Source organism: Dendropsophus ebraccatus, chromosome 13 (genome assembly GCF_027789765.1).
Source record: "Dendropsophus ebraccatus isolate aDenEbr1 chromosome 13, aDenEbr1.pat, whole genome shotgun sequence".
NCBI classification, from domain to species: Eukaryota; Metazoa; Chordata; class Amphibia; order Anura; family Hylidae; genus Dendropsophus; species Dendropsophus ebraccatus.
This window is the reverse complement of record NC_091466.1, coordinates 20475479-20496392: the sequence shown is the minus strand read 5'-3', so window position 1 is coordinate 20496392 and position 20914 is coordinate 20475479. Positions and strand designations below refer to the sequence as shown.

The 20914-nt window shown below is 44.2% G+C and overlaps 1 protein-coding gene across 1 annotated transcript in view; it reads left to right on the top strand.

Moving 5' to 3' along the window:
* Positions 1 to 14227: 14227 nt before the first annotated feature.
* Positions 14228 to 20914, top strand: part of LOC138770460 (embryonic protein UVS.2-like) — a 29816-nt gene continuing 23129 nt past the window's right edge. The window contains exon 1 of the mRNA XM_069949563.1: positions 14228 to 14465. Within this exon, the coding sequence (XP_069805664.1) occupies positions 14228 to 14465 (238 nt within the window). The remainder of the gene's footprint in view (positions 14466 to 20914) is intronic.

The following is a 20914-nucleotide window of genomic DNA, read 5'->3' as shown; positions in this document are numbered from 1 at the left end:
GTTTGACTTAATATTCCTTTAAAAAGTGGTGTCAGGGGAAGGAAAGAATGGCTTCTCTTCCCATATACATTGGTGCCTTGGATTATGAGCATAATTCGTTCCGGGACAGCGCTTGTAATCCAAATCCACTCTCAAACCAAAGCAAATTTTCCCATAAGAAATCATTGAAATTCAGAAAATTGGTTTCACCCCCCCAAAATAATGATTTTTTTTTTTATTCTGAATAACATGTAGAACAGATGAAACAAACATTTGTAAGCAACTAAATATGTGATATTATAAGTTACTGTACAGTATAGCAATAAGCATGTGGAGTATAATGTATAGTAATCGCATAAGAATGAAAAAACAGAAGCAGTTTGTAGATACAGGATGGAACTGCAGATCCCCATAATGCAGGAGCGTAGTACAACAGGCTAGAATAGAGAAGCAGGGCTGCTGTCAGAGGTCTATGTGGTCACATGACAGCAATGGGAAGGGGGGGTGTTCAGCATGGACCAATCAGGACTGACAGAGACTGCAGGGAGTATTAAAGAATGAGCAGGGCAGATGTGGGCACATACATGCAGCACTCTATGTCCGGGGAAAGAGGGGTTACAGCTATGGAGAGATTACCTCCACAGTCCTGTCCCCTGATGTAAGCCCCAGCCTAAAGTGGATCTGCTATGATTTGGAAGGTGAGGGAGACTTCCTGGGTCAGAGTACAGTGCTGTAGGCCCCGCTATGCAGACCATGTCCCTCCTTCACTCCCCCCTCCCACCCAGTACAGGGAGCTCTTAAACCAAAGCAATGCTCTTAATCCAAGTCACAATTTGGAAAAACTGTGAGCTCTTTTTGCAAAACGCTCTCAATCCAAGTTATTCTTAAATCAAGGTACCACTGTATATAGTAAGCTCTAATCACCTCTCATATGGTTGTAAACAGAGTGGGTTAGATAGAAAAATTAAAGGGCAACTCTGTCGATTTCCGTTTTTTTTTTTTAATCAACTGGTGTCTGAAAGCGCCATAGATTAGTAATTTACTTCTTTTAAAAATTTTCAAGTCTTCCAGTACTTATCAGTTGCAGTATGTCATAGACATAGATATGCAGGACATTCAGCAGCTGATATGTATTGGAAGATTAGATTTTTTTTTATACAGGTATATTAAAAATCTCTGACACCTTCTGTCGCTAGTTGATTTGAAAGAATTTTTGTTTTTGCTGGAGTTTGTCTTTAGGACTCCTGGCTGGGATATACTATATATATATATATATATATATATATATATATATATATATATATATATATATATATATACGTGTGTGTGTGTGTGTCTGTGTGTATGTGTGTGTGTGTGTGTGTGTGTGTGTGTGTGTGTGTAGTACGCTACAGAGATGTTGACCTACTGATGAGCACAGAGTACTAGGAGCTGTGAATAGTAATAATTCTACCATAGGAGAGCGCTGTGAGTAATATCATACTATACCATAGGAGAGTGCTGAGCTACCTACTGTATGAGTCAGGGGCATAGCTAGGATTCATGGGGCCCCATAGCAAAAAACTATATGGGGCCCCCTGAATCCTGTACGTCCCACACAGGGGGGCTATATACTACAGAGGGAAAGCGTACAGGGGGCTATATACTACTGGGGGAGAGCGCGCAGAAGGGCTATATACTACAGGGGGAAAGCGCACAGGGAGGCTATATACTACTGGGGGAGAGCACACAGGGGGGCTATATACTACAGGGGGAGAGCCTACAGGGGGGCTATATACTACTGGGGTAGAGCACACAGGGGGACTTGATACTAGTGGGAGAGAGCGCACAGGGGGGCTATATACTACTGGGGGAGAGCACAGGGGGGCTATATACTACTGGGGGAGAGCACATAGGGGGGCTATATACTACAGGGGGAGCACACAGGGGGGGCGATGTACCACAGGGGTAGAGTGCACAGGGGAGGCTATATACTACTGGGGGAGAGCTCACAGGGGGGCTATATGCTACTGGGGAGCAACAGGCGGGGCTATATACTACAGGGTGAGCTCACAGGGGGGCTATATACTACTGGGGAAGAGCGCACAGGGGGGCTATATACTACAGGGGGAGAGCGCACAGGGGGGCTATATACTACAGGGGGAGAGCGCACAGGGGGCTATATACTACTGGGTGAGTGTGCACAGGGGGCTATATACTACTGGGGGAGAAAAAGGGGGGCTATATACTACTAGGGCAGTCACCCCCTTTGTACCTTTCAAAGGGCTCGGTAAGAGAGAAAAAATTTCAGTTTTCCCACTAATAAGCAGCTATTCTGTATATAAATAGTTGAGCAACTTTTGTGAAAAGTAACAAAACACGTTTTCTACTGATGTTCAGCTCAGACCTTCACCTGACAATAGACCCCGGTAAGTGGACCTTCACTAAAAGTTGTTGAGTACCCCTGTACTATAACATAGGAGAGCGCTGAAATACCTACTGTATGAGTACCACATACTGTGAGTAATAATATACTTTACCATAGGAGATCGCTGAGATACCTACTGTATGAGTACCACATACTGTAAGTAATATCATACTATACCATAGAAGAGCGCTGAGATACCTACTGTATGAGTTCCACATACAGTACTGTGAATAATAACATACTATACCATAGGAGAGCGCTGAGATACCTACTGTATGAGTACCACATACTGTGAGTAATATCATACTATACCATAGAAGAGCGCTGAGATACCTACTGTATGAGTTCCACATACAGTACTGTGAGTAATAATATACTTTACCATAGGAGATCGCTGAGATACCTACTGTATGAGTACCACATACTGTGAGTAATATCATACTATACCATAGAAGAGCGCTGAGATACCTACTGTATGAGTTCCACATACAGTACTGTGAGTAATATCATACTATATTTGATTCAGCTAGACACCACAAACCACAAAGAAAGGAATTTGCAATTATAATATCCATGAGTAGTATTGCCCGAGGACTCTGGCTGATTAATAGCCATGTGTAGCTAAAGCAGAATTACGCAACTAAGTAAATTAGACAATTTGTCACAGTGTTACACAATTTTCCTTTTTTTCAGTGTTATACAATGTGAACATAGAAACCGGGCAGTGAGCCAGCAAGGAGTAATAAATAGGGATGAGCGAACATGCTCGACGAGCTTGGTACTCGTTTGAGTATTAGGGTACACGATGGTACTCGTTATTTGGACGAGCATCTCACGATACTTGAGGAAATGGCATAATCCTTTTGGGCGCAATTTCTCAGCCAATCAACATGCAGGAGACTCTTTGGTACATCCTGCGATCACGTGGGACCCATACTTGTCGATAGCAGCGATTGGTTGGCCAGATCAGATTACCCTGCCATATAAAAATCTTCACTTCACACATGTGGGGCATGGATAGTGATAGTCCCCCTTTACATTTTGGGTCACGACCTCTTTATTTATGAGCCGTTGTAGGACTTGATGACACAGAGCCATGATTAAGGGCGAGTGAGCCCGAAACGCGTCGGCAATTTTAAACATTATCAAATAAAATCATATTTTAGAGAGCTGGAGAAAATCTATTTGTCTTTCTTCCAGATCAGATTACCCTGCCATATAAAAATCTTGGCCGCCGACGCTCGGCTCACATGCATGCTGGAAGAGAATAGGCACAGAGCTGCTGCTGGTCAGGGAGAGCATTAGGGAGGGAATTAGCGTTCCAGTAGGCAGGGATACTATATACAGAACCCAACAGCCCTTGTAAGGGCTTAAAGAGTCACTGTCGTGAATTTTTTTTTTTTGCAGAAATCAATAGCAGGGCTGTGGAGTCGGAGTCGTAGTGTCGGAGTTGGAGCTAGTTTAGGCTGGAGTCGGAAAAAAAAAGTAACGACAGCTTTAAAAAAAATCTTTAAAAATGTTGAATTGAATTTTGATAAGAATTTTACAAGTTTTGCTCATGAATATATATTAGGAGCAACATTCGAATAGGACCCTCGCCCTATTACATAAGGGTGGTCATGGAAAAGTTGTTGGTCACTATTTGGCAGTTTGTTTCTGAGCTGGAAGAGTCCGTTGTGTGGGGGGAGATCTGTGCTGTTCTCTTCCTGGATGCGGGATGACTGTATATGAGCAGCAGTGTAATATGAAGATATCCTGTGTAATATAGAGGAGGAGGAGAAGACATAAGTAGTGCAGCAGTAACCTCTGTCCTCAGTGTGGTGTTTTCTCTCTGGGAGAAGATTGTGTGTTTTTCTTCAGTGTTCTATGGCTGCAGCTGTGTGTGTGTGTGCGTGCTATGGCTGCAGTAGGCTGTGTGTGTGCTATGACTGCAGCAGGCTTTGTGTGTGTGCTATGGCTGCAGCAGGCTGTGTGTATGTGTGCTATGGCTGCAGCAAGCTGTGTGTGTGTGTGCACACTATGGCTGCAGCAGGCTGTGTGCATGTGTGCTATGGCCGCAGCAGGCTGTGTGTGTGTGTGTGTGTGGTGTGCGCTTTGGCTTCAGCAAGCTGTGTGTGTGTGCTATGGCTGCTGCAGGCTGTGTGTGTGCTATGGCTGGAGCAGGCTGTGTGTGTGTGCTATAGCTGCAGCAGGCTGTGTGGGTATGTGTATGCTATGGCTGCAGCAGGCTGTGTTGGTGTGTGTGTGTGTGCGTGCTATTGCGTGCCCCCAAAGTGACCTTTTATATAAAAAAATAGGTAGTGGAATTCAGCTCACCTCCCCGTGTGTCCATTAGGGTCTCGGCATATGCAGGAGGGTGCGCGGTTCCTGGCGGTGGCTGTCCGTCGGTAGGTAAATGGTTTGTGAATAGTAAGGTTCCGGCACTCCAAAAATAGGTTAAAAATCCAAAATTTATAAAATCATTTTAAAATTCAGCTGAGCGTGTCATGCTGTGTGGCCAGGTAGACTGACGCGTTTCGCGCATGCGCGCTTAGTCATAGTCTGGTGGTAATATTAGATGAAGGAATACGCTGCGTAGCACGGAGAGGATGCACCTTACGGGACGATTTATCCCCCAGCACCTTACCTACATTGAAAACCCACTATGAACATAAGAGAAAAACACAAAGGAAATTTCAAATGTGGTTTACCTCGGTGCAATATGTGCAGATATTGCAAAAATACCAAGGAATATACCAACAGCACTCACACGAAAAAATACAGTATTATGGATTTTATTAATTGCGAAAAGGACCACGTAATTTATATAATAGAGTGTGAAGCGTGTGATTTAAAATATGTCGGCTGTACGATAAGAAAATTAAAAAAGAGAATCAATGAACATATAACCGACATCAGAAAAAACTCCAACTCATGCTGCTCAGGCGCAGCAAAACATTTCATAGATGTACATAATGGGGACATTTCACACTTCACCTTCTATGGAATCAAGCATATAGCTGCACCCCAAAGGGGAGGCAACAGACAGGAACTACTTCACAACAAGGAAGCCGAAAATATTTTCAGATTGGACACAAGAACTCCTCTTGGACTCAATTACAAAAATGACCTTTTATACCATTGTATAAATTAATTTTTCTTTAATTATTCATACATTACCATCTCTCTTCATTTTGTAATATGGGCATATTGGAATTTATATGGGTACATTGGAATGTTATAGTTTACATTTTTCATCCACTTTTTCATTCCTTCCATATATATGGCTTTGCATATGCATCGTTTTCAATAATTTTAAACCAGAGTTACATATTTCTTATATATATATATATATATACGTTCACATATCCATTCATTCATTCATCCATTTTTTCTGCACATCATGATTTTGCATTCACTTAGCTATTCATGTTATGCAGTATCAAATGTATCCTCTGTTTATATAAATATATCTACATTCACTCACATTCACACATTTTTGTCCATTCAATAGAGTGTTACATTCCCTTTCTGTCTATATTTATGTACATTGCCAACATATTTTACGAGTTAGCATCCAGGGCAGTGTTCACATTATGCGGTTTGGTCATCCAATATATGATAGAATTTTACATTTTAATTCATGAACAAGGGACCAGGCCGCTATCAGTATAAGCACGCCCCAGTGTGAACTATATTCTATCACACCCTACACCCTATCCTCTTATCCTCTTCACTATACTGCAATTGTGGATATATCCAAACTACAACATAACGTTCAGCAAACCCACAATTTGTAGTGTGAACTAGTTGCCATACTGACTGGGCAGTGCACAAACAGAAGCTGATTACTGATTGCACACATTCATCCCACCTGCATATACCTGCATTGGGAGAAATCTTATTGGCCTTTACTTGTTTTTATACCATTGGTTGCACACTGACCACCAGACTATGACTAAGCGCGCATGCGCGAAACGCGTCAGTCTACCTGGCCACACAGCATGACACGCTCAGCTGAATTTTAAAATGATTTAATAAATTTTAGATTTTTAACCTATTTTTGGAGTGCTGGAACCTTACTATTCACAAACCATTGACCTTTTATATCACTGTGTGACCCCTCTCTATATCACTATGTGTGACCTCTCTCTATATCATTATGTGTGACTTCTCTATATCACTATGTGTGACCCCGTTCTATATCACTTTGTGTGACCCCCTGTATATCACTATGGCTGACCTCTATATCACAGGTATCTCGCATTGTTAGCAGTGTTTCTTTAAGTATGGTGAATATTTAGTTAGAAACATAGAAGACTGTCATCAGGAAAAGACCACCTTCTCCATCTAGTTGTGAGTAGTTCAGGACATGGAGGCTGGAGACTGGCTGACTCCTCTGCACACACAGGAGAAGCTGCTTTATATACAGTATTCCTTTATTCACTCAGAAGTCGCCCCAGGATCATGTAGGACATTAGGGAGAAGCTGCTGAGCCAGTGTGATAAATAACTCCCCTGGTATCTGACCGGCCATTTATGAAGGAGCAGGTGTCGGAGTCGGGAGTCGGGATCGGTCCTGATAAAATTCAGGAGTCGGAGTTGGAGTTGGACCTGCGGGTTATCGACTCCACAGCCCTGATCAATAGTCCAGGTGATTTTAAGAAACTTTGTAATTCGGTTTATTAGCCGAAAAATTTATTTTTATAATGAAAAAGCAGTTTGAAGCTCTCCCCCTGTTTTCATTGTTTTTCTATGGAGAAAGGGAAATAAAACACCAAAACACTCACTGGCTATCTTCTCTGACAGTCAACACTGACCTCTTTAACCTCTGAATATGCTGTCACCCAGCTCCTGTGTAATCCTTTGTTCTCAGCCCTCTGCTGCCGGCTAACTCCCTCCACCCTCCTCCCCCCTCCCCTCTCTATAGAACAGACAGGTTGTGTCTGATACAACAAGTCACGATTTCCTGATTTTTTGCAGTGGCTGACAGAATGGAGAGGAGAGGGTAACCTGGGAAAAGTCTTTTTAAATTCAGATAATGGCATATTAAAAAACCCAATTACAAAGTTTCTTAAAATCGCCTAGACTATTGATTTCTGCAAAAAAAAAAAAAAAAAATTTATATATATATATATATATATATATATATATATATATTTATTTATTTCACGACAGTGAAATACTAATACTAGTGTGACCACCAGTATATTTTCTTATTTCTGTATTTCTCAGTGAAGGCATATCCAAGCTCACTGTTAATTTCCCTGTGTGAGAGGGTGTCATACACCAAATAGCTGCAGCCACCAACAGATTGTATACGACAGCCTCGAAAAAATTAGTGTGACCACCAGTATATTTTCTTATTTCTCAATTTCTTAGTGAAGGCATATCCAAGCTCTCTGCTAATTGCCCTGTGTAAGAGTCTGAGTAAGAGTCTTGGCTTGATGTGATCTTTAGTGCAGCTATCTCAGTCTTGACTGTGCAGTGTCCATAAAATGGTGAACCCCAGGGGTAAGGGTCGAGGATGAGGGCATGGGCATGGGGTTCCAAGCGATGCAGTGGGCAGAGGCCGTGGTTCAGGGCATGGTGACACAGCAGCACCCGTTGAGGAGGGAGTGGTGGCACACCGCAGACATTAACTCATTAGCTTCTCGCAACTTACGGAGGAATTTAAGAAAGAGATGGTGGATGAGGATGAGGTAACTGACCCGAGCTGGGTGGATAAGCCTAGTTAAGACAGTGCTTCTGAGGGGGAGGCAAGTTTAGTCACAGGACTGGTTGGAAGAGGAAGAGGGGTGGGCAGATTGAGAAACAGGGCCAGAGCAAGTAGATCAGATTAAACACCTGTTTCACAGAGTCAAACTCCCGTGGCCATGTCTAGATGTTCGCAAGTCTGGAGGTTCTTGAAAGAAAGTGCAGATGACCGACGAACTGTAATGTGCAACCTGTGCCACACCAGGATCAGCAGGGGAGCCACCACTACCAGCCTAACCACTACCAGCATGCACAGGCATATAAGTGCTAAACACCCCACTCAGTGCAACCAAGGCCATTCAGTGACTGTAAGTCACACCCCTGCTCCTTCCCCTGTGTCACCTGCTGGCTCTGTTAGTCCCCCCACCCAGGCATGAGCGCCTCCCACCCTACACCCACCCCTTCACCTCCACTATGCTCCACACCCTCCAGCAAGGTGTCTGTTAGGATTGGGACAGGGAGACACAAGGACAGGTGAGCCCTGAAGCTAGCACCCACCCCGCTGTCCCTACCTCCTTGCCTCAGATGCTCTAAAATAGCAAACGGACAACTGGACGGCAGTCCCTAGGCTGGCTGAGTAAAACACAGACCAATACAAGACAGACAAAACACAATAAGGAGAAGTCAGAAGTCCAAGTCAAATACCAAACGGGCAGAACAGTACAAAATCGTGTCCAAAGGGGTAGTCAAAGGGTTAATAGCAGAAGTCAGGTAACCAGGAATCATATACAGACTAAAGGCTAGGTCAAGTAACTCTAGGGTGAACCAGGTACTATCGCAGGCGAGGAATGAGAGCTCAGGGCTGATACTTATGGAGCCTGGAGTCTCAGCCCCAGACTTGATTGGGGCTGAGGCTCCAGGTCCTGCCCAGATACAGACATCTAACTGGTGAGTCAGCTGTCAGTCAATAATTAGTGAACACACACAACACCTAAGCTGATCAGCCAGGGGAGTGAAACCCTGGCCTCTGCTACAACACAGAACAGCAGAGCAGAGTTAGTGAAAAACATATGGCTGCTATAGACGCCGAGCCGAACGCCCCGCCAGAGTCCTAACAGAACCCTCCCCCTGAGGAGGGGCCTCCGGACCCTCACGAAGACCTCCAGGCTTTTCAGGATACGAAAGATGAAAACTTTTTATTAAATCAGGGGCATGAAGATCTCGTGATGTTACCCATGTACGCTCCTCCGGGCCATACCCCTTCCAATGTACCAGATACTGTATGGTCCTACGAATTCTTCTTGAGTTAAGAATCCTTTCAATCTCGTACTCCAATTCACCTTGGACCACAACTGGAAGGGGAGGAGGACAAGCAACTGCTGGAGGAGTGTACTTCTTAAGGAGGCTCTTGTGGAATACAGGATGAATTTTTAATGATCGAGGTAACTGTAACTTAAATGACACAGGGTTAATAATTTCAGCAATGGGGAATGGACCAATATACCGGGGTGCAAATTTGGAGGACAACCATACTTTCTCATCCACCACATACTGGGGACCAGGACGGCGTCTACGGTTGGCATATTGGATATGTTTCTGTTGGGATACGGTTAGAGTCGCAAGACTCTCCGCCCAAACTGTGCACAGTTTTTGTGTAAGTTCTTTGACTGAAGTGAATTGAAACTCTTGATTAGGAACTGCTGAAAACCGGGGATGATAACCATAGTTACAATAGAAGGGGGTTAGTTGTGTGGACGTATTAACGTGGTTGTTCAAAGCAAATTCTGCCATAGGTAAATACTCAAACCATGCATTTTGATTATCAGATATGTAACACCTTAAGTACTGTTCAAGAGACTGATTAGTACGTTCTGTTTGTCCATTGGTTTCTGGATGGAATGCAGAAGAAAATGACAATGATATATTCAACAACTCACAAAATGCCCTGCAGAATTTTGATACAAATTGCACCCCTTGGTCTGAAACAATATTGGTAGGGATTCCGTGCAGACGGAGGATGTGACGTACAAACAGTTTTGCCAGGGATTGGCAGTGGGAATTTTTTTTCAAGGCTATCAGGTGACACATCTTGCTAAATCGGTCTACTACCACCCAGATTACGGTCTTTCCCCGTTAGAGAGGAAGGTCCGTGACAAAGTCCATCGAAAGATGGGACCATGGATGACAAGGCAACGGAAGGGGCTGCAGCAGACCTTCAGGCAAAGACCGTGGGGTTTTGGGTCATACACATGTCTCACAGGACTTTACGTATTCCCTTACGTCTCTCTGCCATGAAGGCCACCAGCATGAACGAGACAACAGATAACCTGTCCCAGCTATGCCAGGATGACCAGCCAGTGAAGACGCATGAACCTCTTTCAACACTGCTAATCTAAGGTTTACAGGAACGAACAGCTTATCAGGAGGTACATCAGCTGGCGCATTATTTTGAGATCTCAAAATTTCGTTTTTTAAGTTAACGGACATACTGGCCAACACAATGCCTGGGGGTAGGATGTTTTCAGGCTCTACCTCAGGCATATTATCAACACCAAAGCTCCTGGATAAGGCGTCTGCCTTAATATTCTTGGATCCCGGACGGTACGTAACAATAAAATTGAAACGGGTAAAAAACAATGCCCAACGGGCTTGGCACGGATTTAACCTTTTAGCTTTATCCAGGTATAACAGGTTCTTATGATCTGTCAAAACTATAACCTGGTGTCTAGCTCCCTCCAGGAAATGCCTCCACTCCTCGAAGGCCCATTTGATGGCCAAAAGTTCCCGATTACCAATGTCGTAATTAGCCTCGAAGTGGAGAATCTCCTGGAGAAGTAAGCCACAGGTCTCAAATTGGTATAAGGTTCCCTGCCCTGAGAGAGTACCGCTCCTACACCGGACTCTGAGGCATCAACCTCAACCACAAATGGAAGCTCTAAATCAGGATGAACCAAGACGGGGGCAGTAGAAAAACTCTTTTTCAACTGAGTAAACGCCTGTTCGGCCTCATTAGACCAAGAGGTTGGGTCCGCCCCTTTTTTCGTAACTTCAGTCAATGTTTTGACAACTAATGAGAAATTGCAAATAAATTTTCTATAGAAATTTGTGAAGCCTAGAAACCTTTGGACCTCTTTCAAGGTAGTAGGTTTTGCCCACTCCAGTACTGCGGACACCTTTTTGGGATCCATTTGTACTGAATAAGGGGTAAGAATGTACCCAAGGAACCCAACCTCTTTTACTCCAAAAAGACATTTGGAGAACTTAGCACACAAAGAATTTTTCCTAAGCCTGGATAACACCTCACGTACATGTCTCTGGTGGGACGGCCAGTCTGGTGAGTAAATGAGGATGTCATCCAGGTATATCACGACGAATTGACCAAACAGATCACGAAATATGTCATTTATGAACCTTTGGAACACAGCAGGAGCATTACTGAGCCCAAAGGGCATCACCAGATATTCAAAGTGACCCTCGGGAGTGTTAAAAGCTGTTTTCCATTCATCGCCTTCCCGGATCCGAATCAAGTTATATGCCCCCGGAAGGTCAATTTTGGAGAACCAACGGGCACCTACAACTTGGTTTAAAAGTTTCGGGATTAGGGGAAGGGGATGCTGGTCCTTATCGGTTATTTTATTAAGTTCTCTGTAATCTATACAAGGACGTAACCCGCCATCCTTCTTCTCCACAAAGAAGAAGCCAGCACCCATAGGAGACACTGATGGGTGGATGTGACCCTTCCTCAAACTATCCTGTATGTATTGCCGCATCGACTCTCGTTTCGGGGGAGACAGGTTAAAAATTCGACCCTTAGGAAACCTGGCCCCGGACACAAGATCAATAGCACAATCATACGGACGGTGAGGAGGCAAGGCGTCAGCAACCGCCTCATCAAAAACATCACAAAAGTCCTCAATGAACTCAGGAAGAGCCAACATATCAGAAGCTGAACACAAGGACGGATAAATTTGAGTCAAATGCAACTCACAAGAATTACCCCACTTGATCAATTCTGAGGTTCTTCAACTAAAGACAGGATTGTGGAGTCGTAACCATGGTAACCCAAGAATTACATCTGCAGCTAGTTTGTCCATAACAAAAAAGGAAATTTGTTCATGGTGGAGACAGCCAACCCCCATAGACACCTCAGGGGTACGGAACCTGATGTTACCCCCACTTAAAGGGGCAGAGTTGGCACCTGAAACAGAGAATGGGTAACAAAGCGGAATCAACTTTAATCCTAAGGACACAGCAACAGACATACGAATAAGACTCAGGGCTGCGCCTGAGTCCACCATGGCCTGACAGGAAAAAATAACATCACTAGAAAACAATTTAATGGGCAGTAAAAGCTTATCATAAATTTTTGGAGGTACCTGTGTGCCTGGGTGACCCTCCAGATCATCACCCAGGCACTGCCGTTTTCCCGGATGTTGATTAGGCCTAGACGGGCACTCTCGGACGAAGTGACCATGTTTTCCGCAGTACAGACACAGCAAATTGTCCAATCGATGTTTCCTGCGGGTGGCAGCAGAGGTTGACCCCAATACCATAGGTTCCTCTGATAACGAGGTAGGAGAAGGAACTGTAACAAATCTAGGGGAGGTTACCTTGCTACCAACCAAGTGACTCTGACAAGGAACACTAGATGTCACCCCTTGCTTCTCCCACTTTCTCTCTCTAAGTCGTCTGTCAATGGAGATGGCTAAGGTCATCATGTCACTTAGAGAGTCAGGAGAGGGATAACTGACCATAGCATCTTTAATATTATCAGACAATCCCTGACGGTAAAAGGTTTTTAAAGGTGCATCTGCCCACCCAGTCACCACACTCCACTGCCTAAACTCAGCCGAGTAGTCCTCAGCGGTGCGGTTACCTTGCTGGATGGACAACAAGTGAGCCTCGGCCAGGGCAGCATGATTAGGGTCATCATAGATCTGTCCTAGGGAGGAAAAAAAGGACTGGACTGAACTCCATTCTGGAGCTTCAACTAGTAATGACAAGGCCCAATCCTGGGGAGGCCCCTGGAGAAGGGACACAATCATTGCCACCCTCTCTGCTTCTCCAGAGAATGAATTAAACCAGAAATAAAGGTTACATGATTCTTTAAATGTTCTGAATTTCTCAGGATTACCGTTAAAACGGTCAGACATGAGCATTTTAAGTCTAGTGGTCTGAACCGGTACTGCAACTTTGGCAGGTGTCGCAGTCGTCTGGGTGATGGCCTGAGTGAGGGAATCCACTCGGTCTGCCAGTTGAGTTACCACACCTGCAATACCGCTTATCCGGTTCACAAGTTCTTCTAAACGGTCAGCGACTGACGGCTCAGCAGACATGGTGAGCTGTCGTGATCGCTGGCGGGGATTATTGGGCCTGCGATAATGTTAGGATTGGGACAGGGAGACACACGGACAGGTGAGCCCTGAAGCTGGCACCCACCCCGCTGTCCCTACCTTCTTGCCTCAGATGCTCTAAAATAGCAAACGGACAACTGGACGGCAGTCCCTAGGCTGGCTGAGTGAAACACAGACCAATACAAGACAGACAAAACACAATAAGGAGAAGTCAGAAGTCCAAGTCAAATACCAAACGGGCAGCACAGTACAAAATCGTGTCCAAAGGGGTAGTCAAAGGGTTAATAGCAGAAGTCAGGTAACCAGGAATCAAATACAGACTAAAGGCTAGGTCAAGTAACTCTAGGGTGAACCAGGTACCATCGCAGGCGAGGAATGAGAGCTCAGGGCTGATACTTATGGAGCCTGGAGTCCCAGCCCCAGACTTGATTGGGGCTGAGGCTCCAGGTCCTGCCCAGATACAGACATTTAACTGGTGAGTCAGCTGTCAATCAATAATTAGTGAACACACACAACACCTAAGCTGATCAGCCAGGGGAGTGAAACCCTGGCCTCTGCTACAACACAGAACAGCAGAGCAGAGTTAGTGAAAAACATATGGCTGCTATGGACGCCGAGCCGAACGCCCGGCCCGAGTCCTAACAGTGTCCTAGTGCAGCGCTCAACTGTCCCTACAACAGACCTTTGAGCGGAAGCGCAAGTACATCTTCACTCACCCGCATGCACAAGCCCTAAATGTGCACATAGGCAAACAGCTGAGCCTAGAGATACTGCCCTATCGGCTGGTAAAGACAGAGGCTATTAGGAACCTCATGGCGGTGGCTGTCCCTCGGTACTCTGTCCCCAGCCACCACTACTTTTCATGGTGTGCCGTACCAGCCCTACACCAGCACGTGCCAGATAACGTCATCCATGCAATGACCAACACGGTCAGTGACAAGGTCCACCTAACCACGGACACGTGGACAAGTTCTGGCTGGCAGGAACACTATATCTCCCTGACGGTACATCGGGTCAACTTGGTGGAGGCTGGGACAGAGTCTGACCCTGGTTCCGCTCATGTGCTGCCCACACCGAGGATTGCGGGGCCTACCTCGGTCGCGGTCTCTCATGATTTGTATACCTCTTTCTCCTTCTCTTCTTCCTCCTCCTCTCTATATCCCTCCATTAAGTAGACAGTGGGCAAGATTATTATATGAAGGCTTAGATAGTCCTGCAGGTTTCGGTTTGTATCCTGAGGATGTCGGGATGTGTACCAAGTGATAATTCAATAGGTGCTAGATACCGCCGGTAGAGTTCTGCTCGTTGCTTTTGTCTCAGAAATGTGTCCATCCTCTTCGGTGGTTCTGGAGAGAGACATAGGTTTCTGCTACCGTCCCTTTATCTCTGTAGCCTTGTGGTTCCCGGTAGCAATATGAACTACTGTCTGGCGAACATAACGAGTAAATGGAATGGAAGGAGTAATAGAATGGGAGGATCAATAGAAATGAAAGTGGGGGTTGGGGGGGGGGGGGGGTGAGTGGGGGGGTTGTAGAGAAAGGGGGTATACACTGGCGAAGAATAGAGAAAGGTGGGGTGGAGGAAGGAGCAGGAGGTGAGACGGGGGAGGGGGGGTATCTGTGCTGACTGTAATGTTGAATTATACATTTCAGGTAAATAGTGGTGATTCAATCCAGGGGGGTAAGCCACTTAGTTATGTAGTTGTTTTGGAATCCCTTTACAGAAGCCATGGTGACCAAGTTTTTTGGAATACATGTTGTTTCCTAGCGAGTAAGTAATTTTTGGGATGCTCACTTGCTTCCTCACTCACTTTTAATGGTTCTCTGTGTCCTCACTGCCATGGTGTGTCTGGCATAATTTTTGGGAGGGTCACTTGCTACCTCACTCAATTTTAATGGTTCTCTGTGTCCTCATTGCCATGTTATGTCAGGCCTTATCTACCTTGTTCACTGAGTTCTCACCGCCATGCTGTGTCAGGCTAAATTTGGGGGTGCTTCATATGCTACCTCTGTTTTAATGGTTCCCTGTGTCCTCACTGCCTTGCTGTTTCAGGCTGAATTTTGTGGTGGTTCATATGCTACTTCTGTTTTAATGGTTCACTGAGTTCTCACCGCCATGCTGTGTCAGGCTAAATTTTGGGGTGCTTCATTTACTTACTCTGTTTTAATGGTTCACTGTGTTCTCACTGCCTTGCTGTGTCAGACTAAGTTTTTGGGTGGTTCATATGCTACCTCTGTTTTAATGGTTCACGGTGTTCTCACTGTAATGCTGTGTCAGGCTGAGTTTTTGGGTGCTTTATATGCTAACTCTATTGTAATGGTTTACTGTGTTCTCACTGCTATGCTGTGTCAGGCTGAGTTTTTGGGTGGTTCATATGCCTACCTCTGTTTTAACCAGGCTGTTGCCCAGAATTTGGCATAAAGGTGCGATTAGGCAGCCTCAGAGGCATCCTTGCATGCTGCCCATGCTGTTTCCTTTCCATTTCCGTGGTGTTTCCATCATTTTCTGAGATTGATAGGTTTTCACACGACCTTCCCTCTGCCGAGCTTGGGTCCTCTGCAAAAATGCTTGAGTTTCCCATTGACTTTAATGGGGTTCATTACTCGAAACGAGCACCCGAGTATCGGGAAATATTCGTCTCTAATAACGAGCACCCGAGCATTTTAGTACTCGCTCATCACTAGTAACAAAGCTTCTATAGGCTTCTGATCACACAGAGGTAATAATAAGCCTATGGAACTATAAATACAGCACATATAGTAACATTTATTGTTGATATTAAAAGCATCTAACAGCAAAAACTTCAGCTCCACGGCTATATAGTTTTCTTTTTTTTCTTTTTGCACCACTAATAAGGAGATAAGAGTTAGGATTTATCTGTATGGTCCTATAGAATAATGGTTCCAGCGATCTAAAATTTTCAACACTTTTCTACCATATTAGTAAACTTAACAAACATATTCTGCTTAGGCTATGTTCATACAATGTTTTTTTTTAGACAAGAATGGCCATTGTTGGCGATTAAAACAATGGCCATTCTTGCCTTAAAATAATGCACTGCATTGCACTTTACGGGAACAATGGGCATTGTTCACGCACTGTATTAAACAATCGCCGTTGTTCCCCTACAGGCGCACAAATAATTGCATCTGCTAATGCATGCTTCGTTTACACAATGTATGACCATTCGGACATCTGTATATTGAATAGACTAATGCTGCGTTTACACGGAACGATTATCGTGCGAATTTGCACGATAACGATCAAATTTGAACCATAATCGTACGTGTAAACGCAGTGAATGATCGAACGACAAGCGAGAAATCGTTCATTTTGATCTTTTAACATGTTCTTAAATCGTCTTTCGTCGTTCGCAAAAAATTCGCAGATCGTTCTGTGTAAACAGTCGTTCACCGATTTTACCTATGTGCGAGATAGGCTTAAAGGGGTTGTCCGGCGAAAAAAAATTATTCACAGAATAACACACATTACAAAGTTATACAACTTTGTAATGTATGTTATGTCTGTGAATGGCCCCCTTCCCCGTGTTTCCCCCCACCCACGCTAGACCCGGAAGTGTGGTGCATTATACTCACCGCATGTCGTGTCGTCCACGGTCTCCGATCGTCAGCAGTGACGTCTTCTTCGGGAGCTTGGCGGATCTTCCCGAGTGCCGGCCGCCCTCTGCAGCGTCATCCGAAGCTCAGCCGCGATTGGCTGAGCATAACTGTGCTCAGCCAATCGCGGCTGATGACGCGGCCACGTCATCAGCTGCTCAGCCGCGATTGGCTGAGCACAGTTATGCTCAGCCAATCGCGGCTGAGCTTCGGATGACGCTGCAGAGGGCGGCCGGCACTCGGGAAGATCCGCCAAGCTCCCGAAGAAGACGTCACTGCTGACGATCGGAGACCGTGGTCGGCACGCGACAGGTAATGTATAGCGCACCACACTTCCGGGTACACGGGTGGGGGTGGTGGGACACGGGGAAGGGGGCCATTCACAGACATAACATACATTACAAAGTTGTATAACTTTGTAATGTGTGTTATTCTGTGAATAATTTTTTTTCGCCGGACAACCCCTTTAAGCGATCGCAAAACAAATTTTCCATACTATATATCGTTCCGTCTAAACGCTGATCATTATAAAAAAAAAATCGTTACTTCGAAATCGTTAATCGTAAGATCTGGCGAATTATCGTTCCGTGTAAAAGCAGCATTAAATGGTTGAATAGACTTCAATGTGCTCCCATTCCAATTAAAATAAAATGATGTTCTTGCTGCTGATTTGGTAATATCATTACATTTACCTTCTTTAGAACTACAGTACAGGCTACAGAATACAATTAATCTCTATTGTGGAGCTTATTAACCTAACTTTACCAATAACACTAATAACCTTTAGGTATCAGTATTGCGCCAGGTTCAGACTATGTAACTGTGCGGCTGTATTTGCGGCTGTAATTGTGCGGCGGTATTTTTGGTGGTTCATGCGTACGCTGGAAAGTATAGGATATACGGCTGCACAGTGCACACTATGTATGAATCTACGGCCCGATCGTAAACAGACCCGTAAAAAATGAACAAGAACATTGTTTGCGGCTGGACATGCGGCCGAGGATTGACAGGCGGTCCGTACGGAGTACTTCAAAAATAGCCGGCAATGATGCCGAATGCCGATGCCTCTAATAGTTAATATATTAAATTAATAAAACACATTTTCTTTGTAATAAAGTCCCTTTCGTTGGTCAATAATTTAATTCTAACGAATCCATCATTTGGCAATTAAATATACTGTTAGGGTACAAACCCACTTGACGTATTTGCTGCGTGAATCAGTCTTAAAAATAAGCAGGCAAAACGCAGGTTGGCTTTATACAATTGTTCTGCGTTAAAATACGCAATTGCGTATTTTTGAAGCGTGAAGCTACATGCGTTTTTCGCACAGGTTGTTAACAACTGATGCTTTGCTAACAACAAGCTTCACCCTTCAAAAATACGCAATTGCGTATTTTAACGCAGAACAATCGTATAAAGCCAACCTGCGTTTTGCCTGCTTATTTTTAAGACTGATTCACGCAGCAAATACGTCAAGTGGGTTTGTACCCTTAAAATAAATAGATATATAAATAAATGTATATTTATATATATATTTATTTTTTGACAGTATATTTAATTGCACAATAATGGATTAGTTAGAATTAAATTATTGACCAACGAAACTGAATTTATTTAATCGAAAATGTGTTTTATTAATTAAATATTAATTAAATAAATAAATAATAAAAAAAAAACGCATAGGGTCCCCCCTATTTTTATAACCAGCCGGGTTAAAAACCAAACGACAGCAGCCTGGTAACACCAGGGTGGGAAGAGCCATTGGTTTAGGCCCTCCCCAGCCTAAATCTTACCAGCCTGCTGCCGCCCGGTCCGGGAGCGCCAATTTTGACGCTCCGGGACCACTGGCACCCGGCTCTTCCCAGTACCCCTGGTGGCATTGGGTACTGGGGTAATAATAGGGGGTTAGTGTTAGCCATTTTATACCGGCTAACACTAGGCCCCAACTTAGTAATGGATTCCGTCTATTAGACGGCTTCCACTACTAAGTCTATAAAGTAAAGAAATAAAGACAAGAGACAAGTTAAAAAAATGTTTTATTCAAATAAAAACACCCCCACACCCCTCATTGACCATTTTATAAAAAAAAAACATTAAAAAAACGCTGGTCATCGACGTAGTCCACGTAATCCGACGTAATCCACAGGATACCGATATCTGAAAAACAAAAAGGGAGAAACACACAAAAAACACACAAACAGGAGCACAACACCCATCATTGTGAGCGGTGTTGTGCACCTTACAGTATGCAGCATCTTTACAGATCGCTGCTTACAGTCTGGCCCCCAAGGGGTTAAGGGAGGATGTATTGCATCCCCCTTAACCCCTTGGGGGCCAGACTGATGTCAGACTGCACCCTTCCCAGCAAGGAAGGGGTTAACTGACCCCCCCTTCCTTGCTGGGAGGGGTGCAGTGCTGGGGAGGGGGTGGGGAGAGCTCTATACTCACCCCGATGTTGCCTCTTCGCTGGTCCGCAGCACAATGAAGTCACTGTGCTGCGGACCCGCTAATTATATGTGCGCTGAGCCGATCAGCCAATCAGCTGAGCGCACATATAATTCTAAATGTTTCTTCTAATAATGCTATTGTGATAACATAATTAGAAGAAACATTTGATGTTTTCATTAAAGTAAAGTGATGATTAGTACAGAAAGCTCTTTTGCCGGCAATATGAATTAACGGCTTATAGAGCTTCCTGTACTAATTAATATTTAATTAATAAAACACATTTTCGATTAAATGAATTCAGTTTCGTTGGTCAATAATTTAATTCTAACGAATCCATCATTGTGCAATTAAATATACTGTCAAAAAATAAATATATATATAAATATACATTTATTTATATATCTATTTATTTTAACAGTATATTTAATTGCAAAATGATGGATTAGTTTAAATTTAATTATTGAACAACGAAAGGCACTTTATTACAACGAAAATGTGTTTTATTATTTTAATAGATTAACCATGAGAGGCATCGGCATACTGCAGAGGATCGCAAACCCCGGTAATAGCAATTCATGTAAACTGTGTTCCCTGCTTTCCCAGATGCATCCAGAGGTGTTTGCATCACTTTCTTAAGATTTTATTTGTTATTTTTAGTTGAACCAGATTTCCAAGTAAATGACCGTATGTTTTCAGCCGCATGTCTATTTTTTCCCACGGCCGGAGTTTCATACGCACATTTACAGCCGCATAAAAAATACAGCCGCACAGTTACATAGTGTGAACCTAGCCTCGAGGTGTAAGATTTTTTACACAAAAATTGCTGTATGGGATAAAAGCAAATGTACCAATGGTACTACGCTTCTCTGTTTTTACCCTAAATAGACCGACACTAGCACGGGGATACCAGAGCCGCAATCTTTTTTTTGAACTGTGGCGCCGATCTATTACCAAGCCTGGCCTGGAGACAGGCTGGCCACCCCCAAGTTGGGGGAAACCCCCTACCCTCTATGAAGTGGCTCCATTAGAATCAAGGGAGCTGCGTCATAGAGGGGAGGGGGTTTCCTCACATTGGGAGTGGGCAGGCCGAGCTCCAGTGCTTCTGGCTGGGCCGCTGCATGGCAATAGACTGGTGCCGTGCGTGGGAACAGAGCCACAGTTCAAAAAAAGGACCACAGCACCGGCATCCCCATGCTAGTGCCGTTCTATTCATGGTACAGACAGAAAAGCGATGTACTGCTGGTACATTTGCTTTAAGGGGAAATGGGAAATGATGAAAATCCAAGATTTTTCTTACATGTAATCAGGAACAATCTTTGGTTATCAGATTTGATTGGGACCAGAATTGACTAAGATCTCCGATAATAAGAAAAGAGTAATTAGACTTCTTTTTATGCCGATTATTGGTCACCAGAAAATGATCGGAGAGAAGCG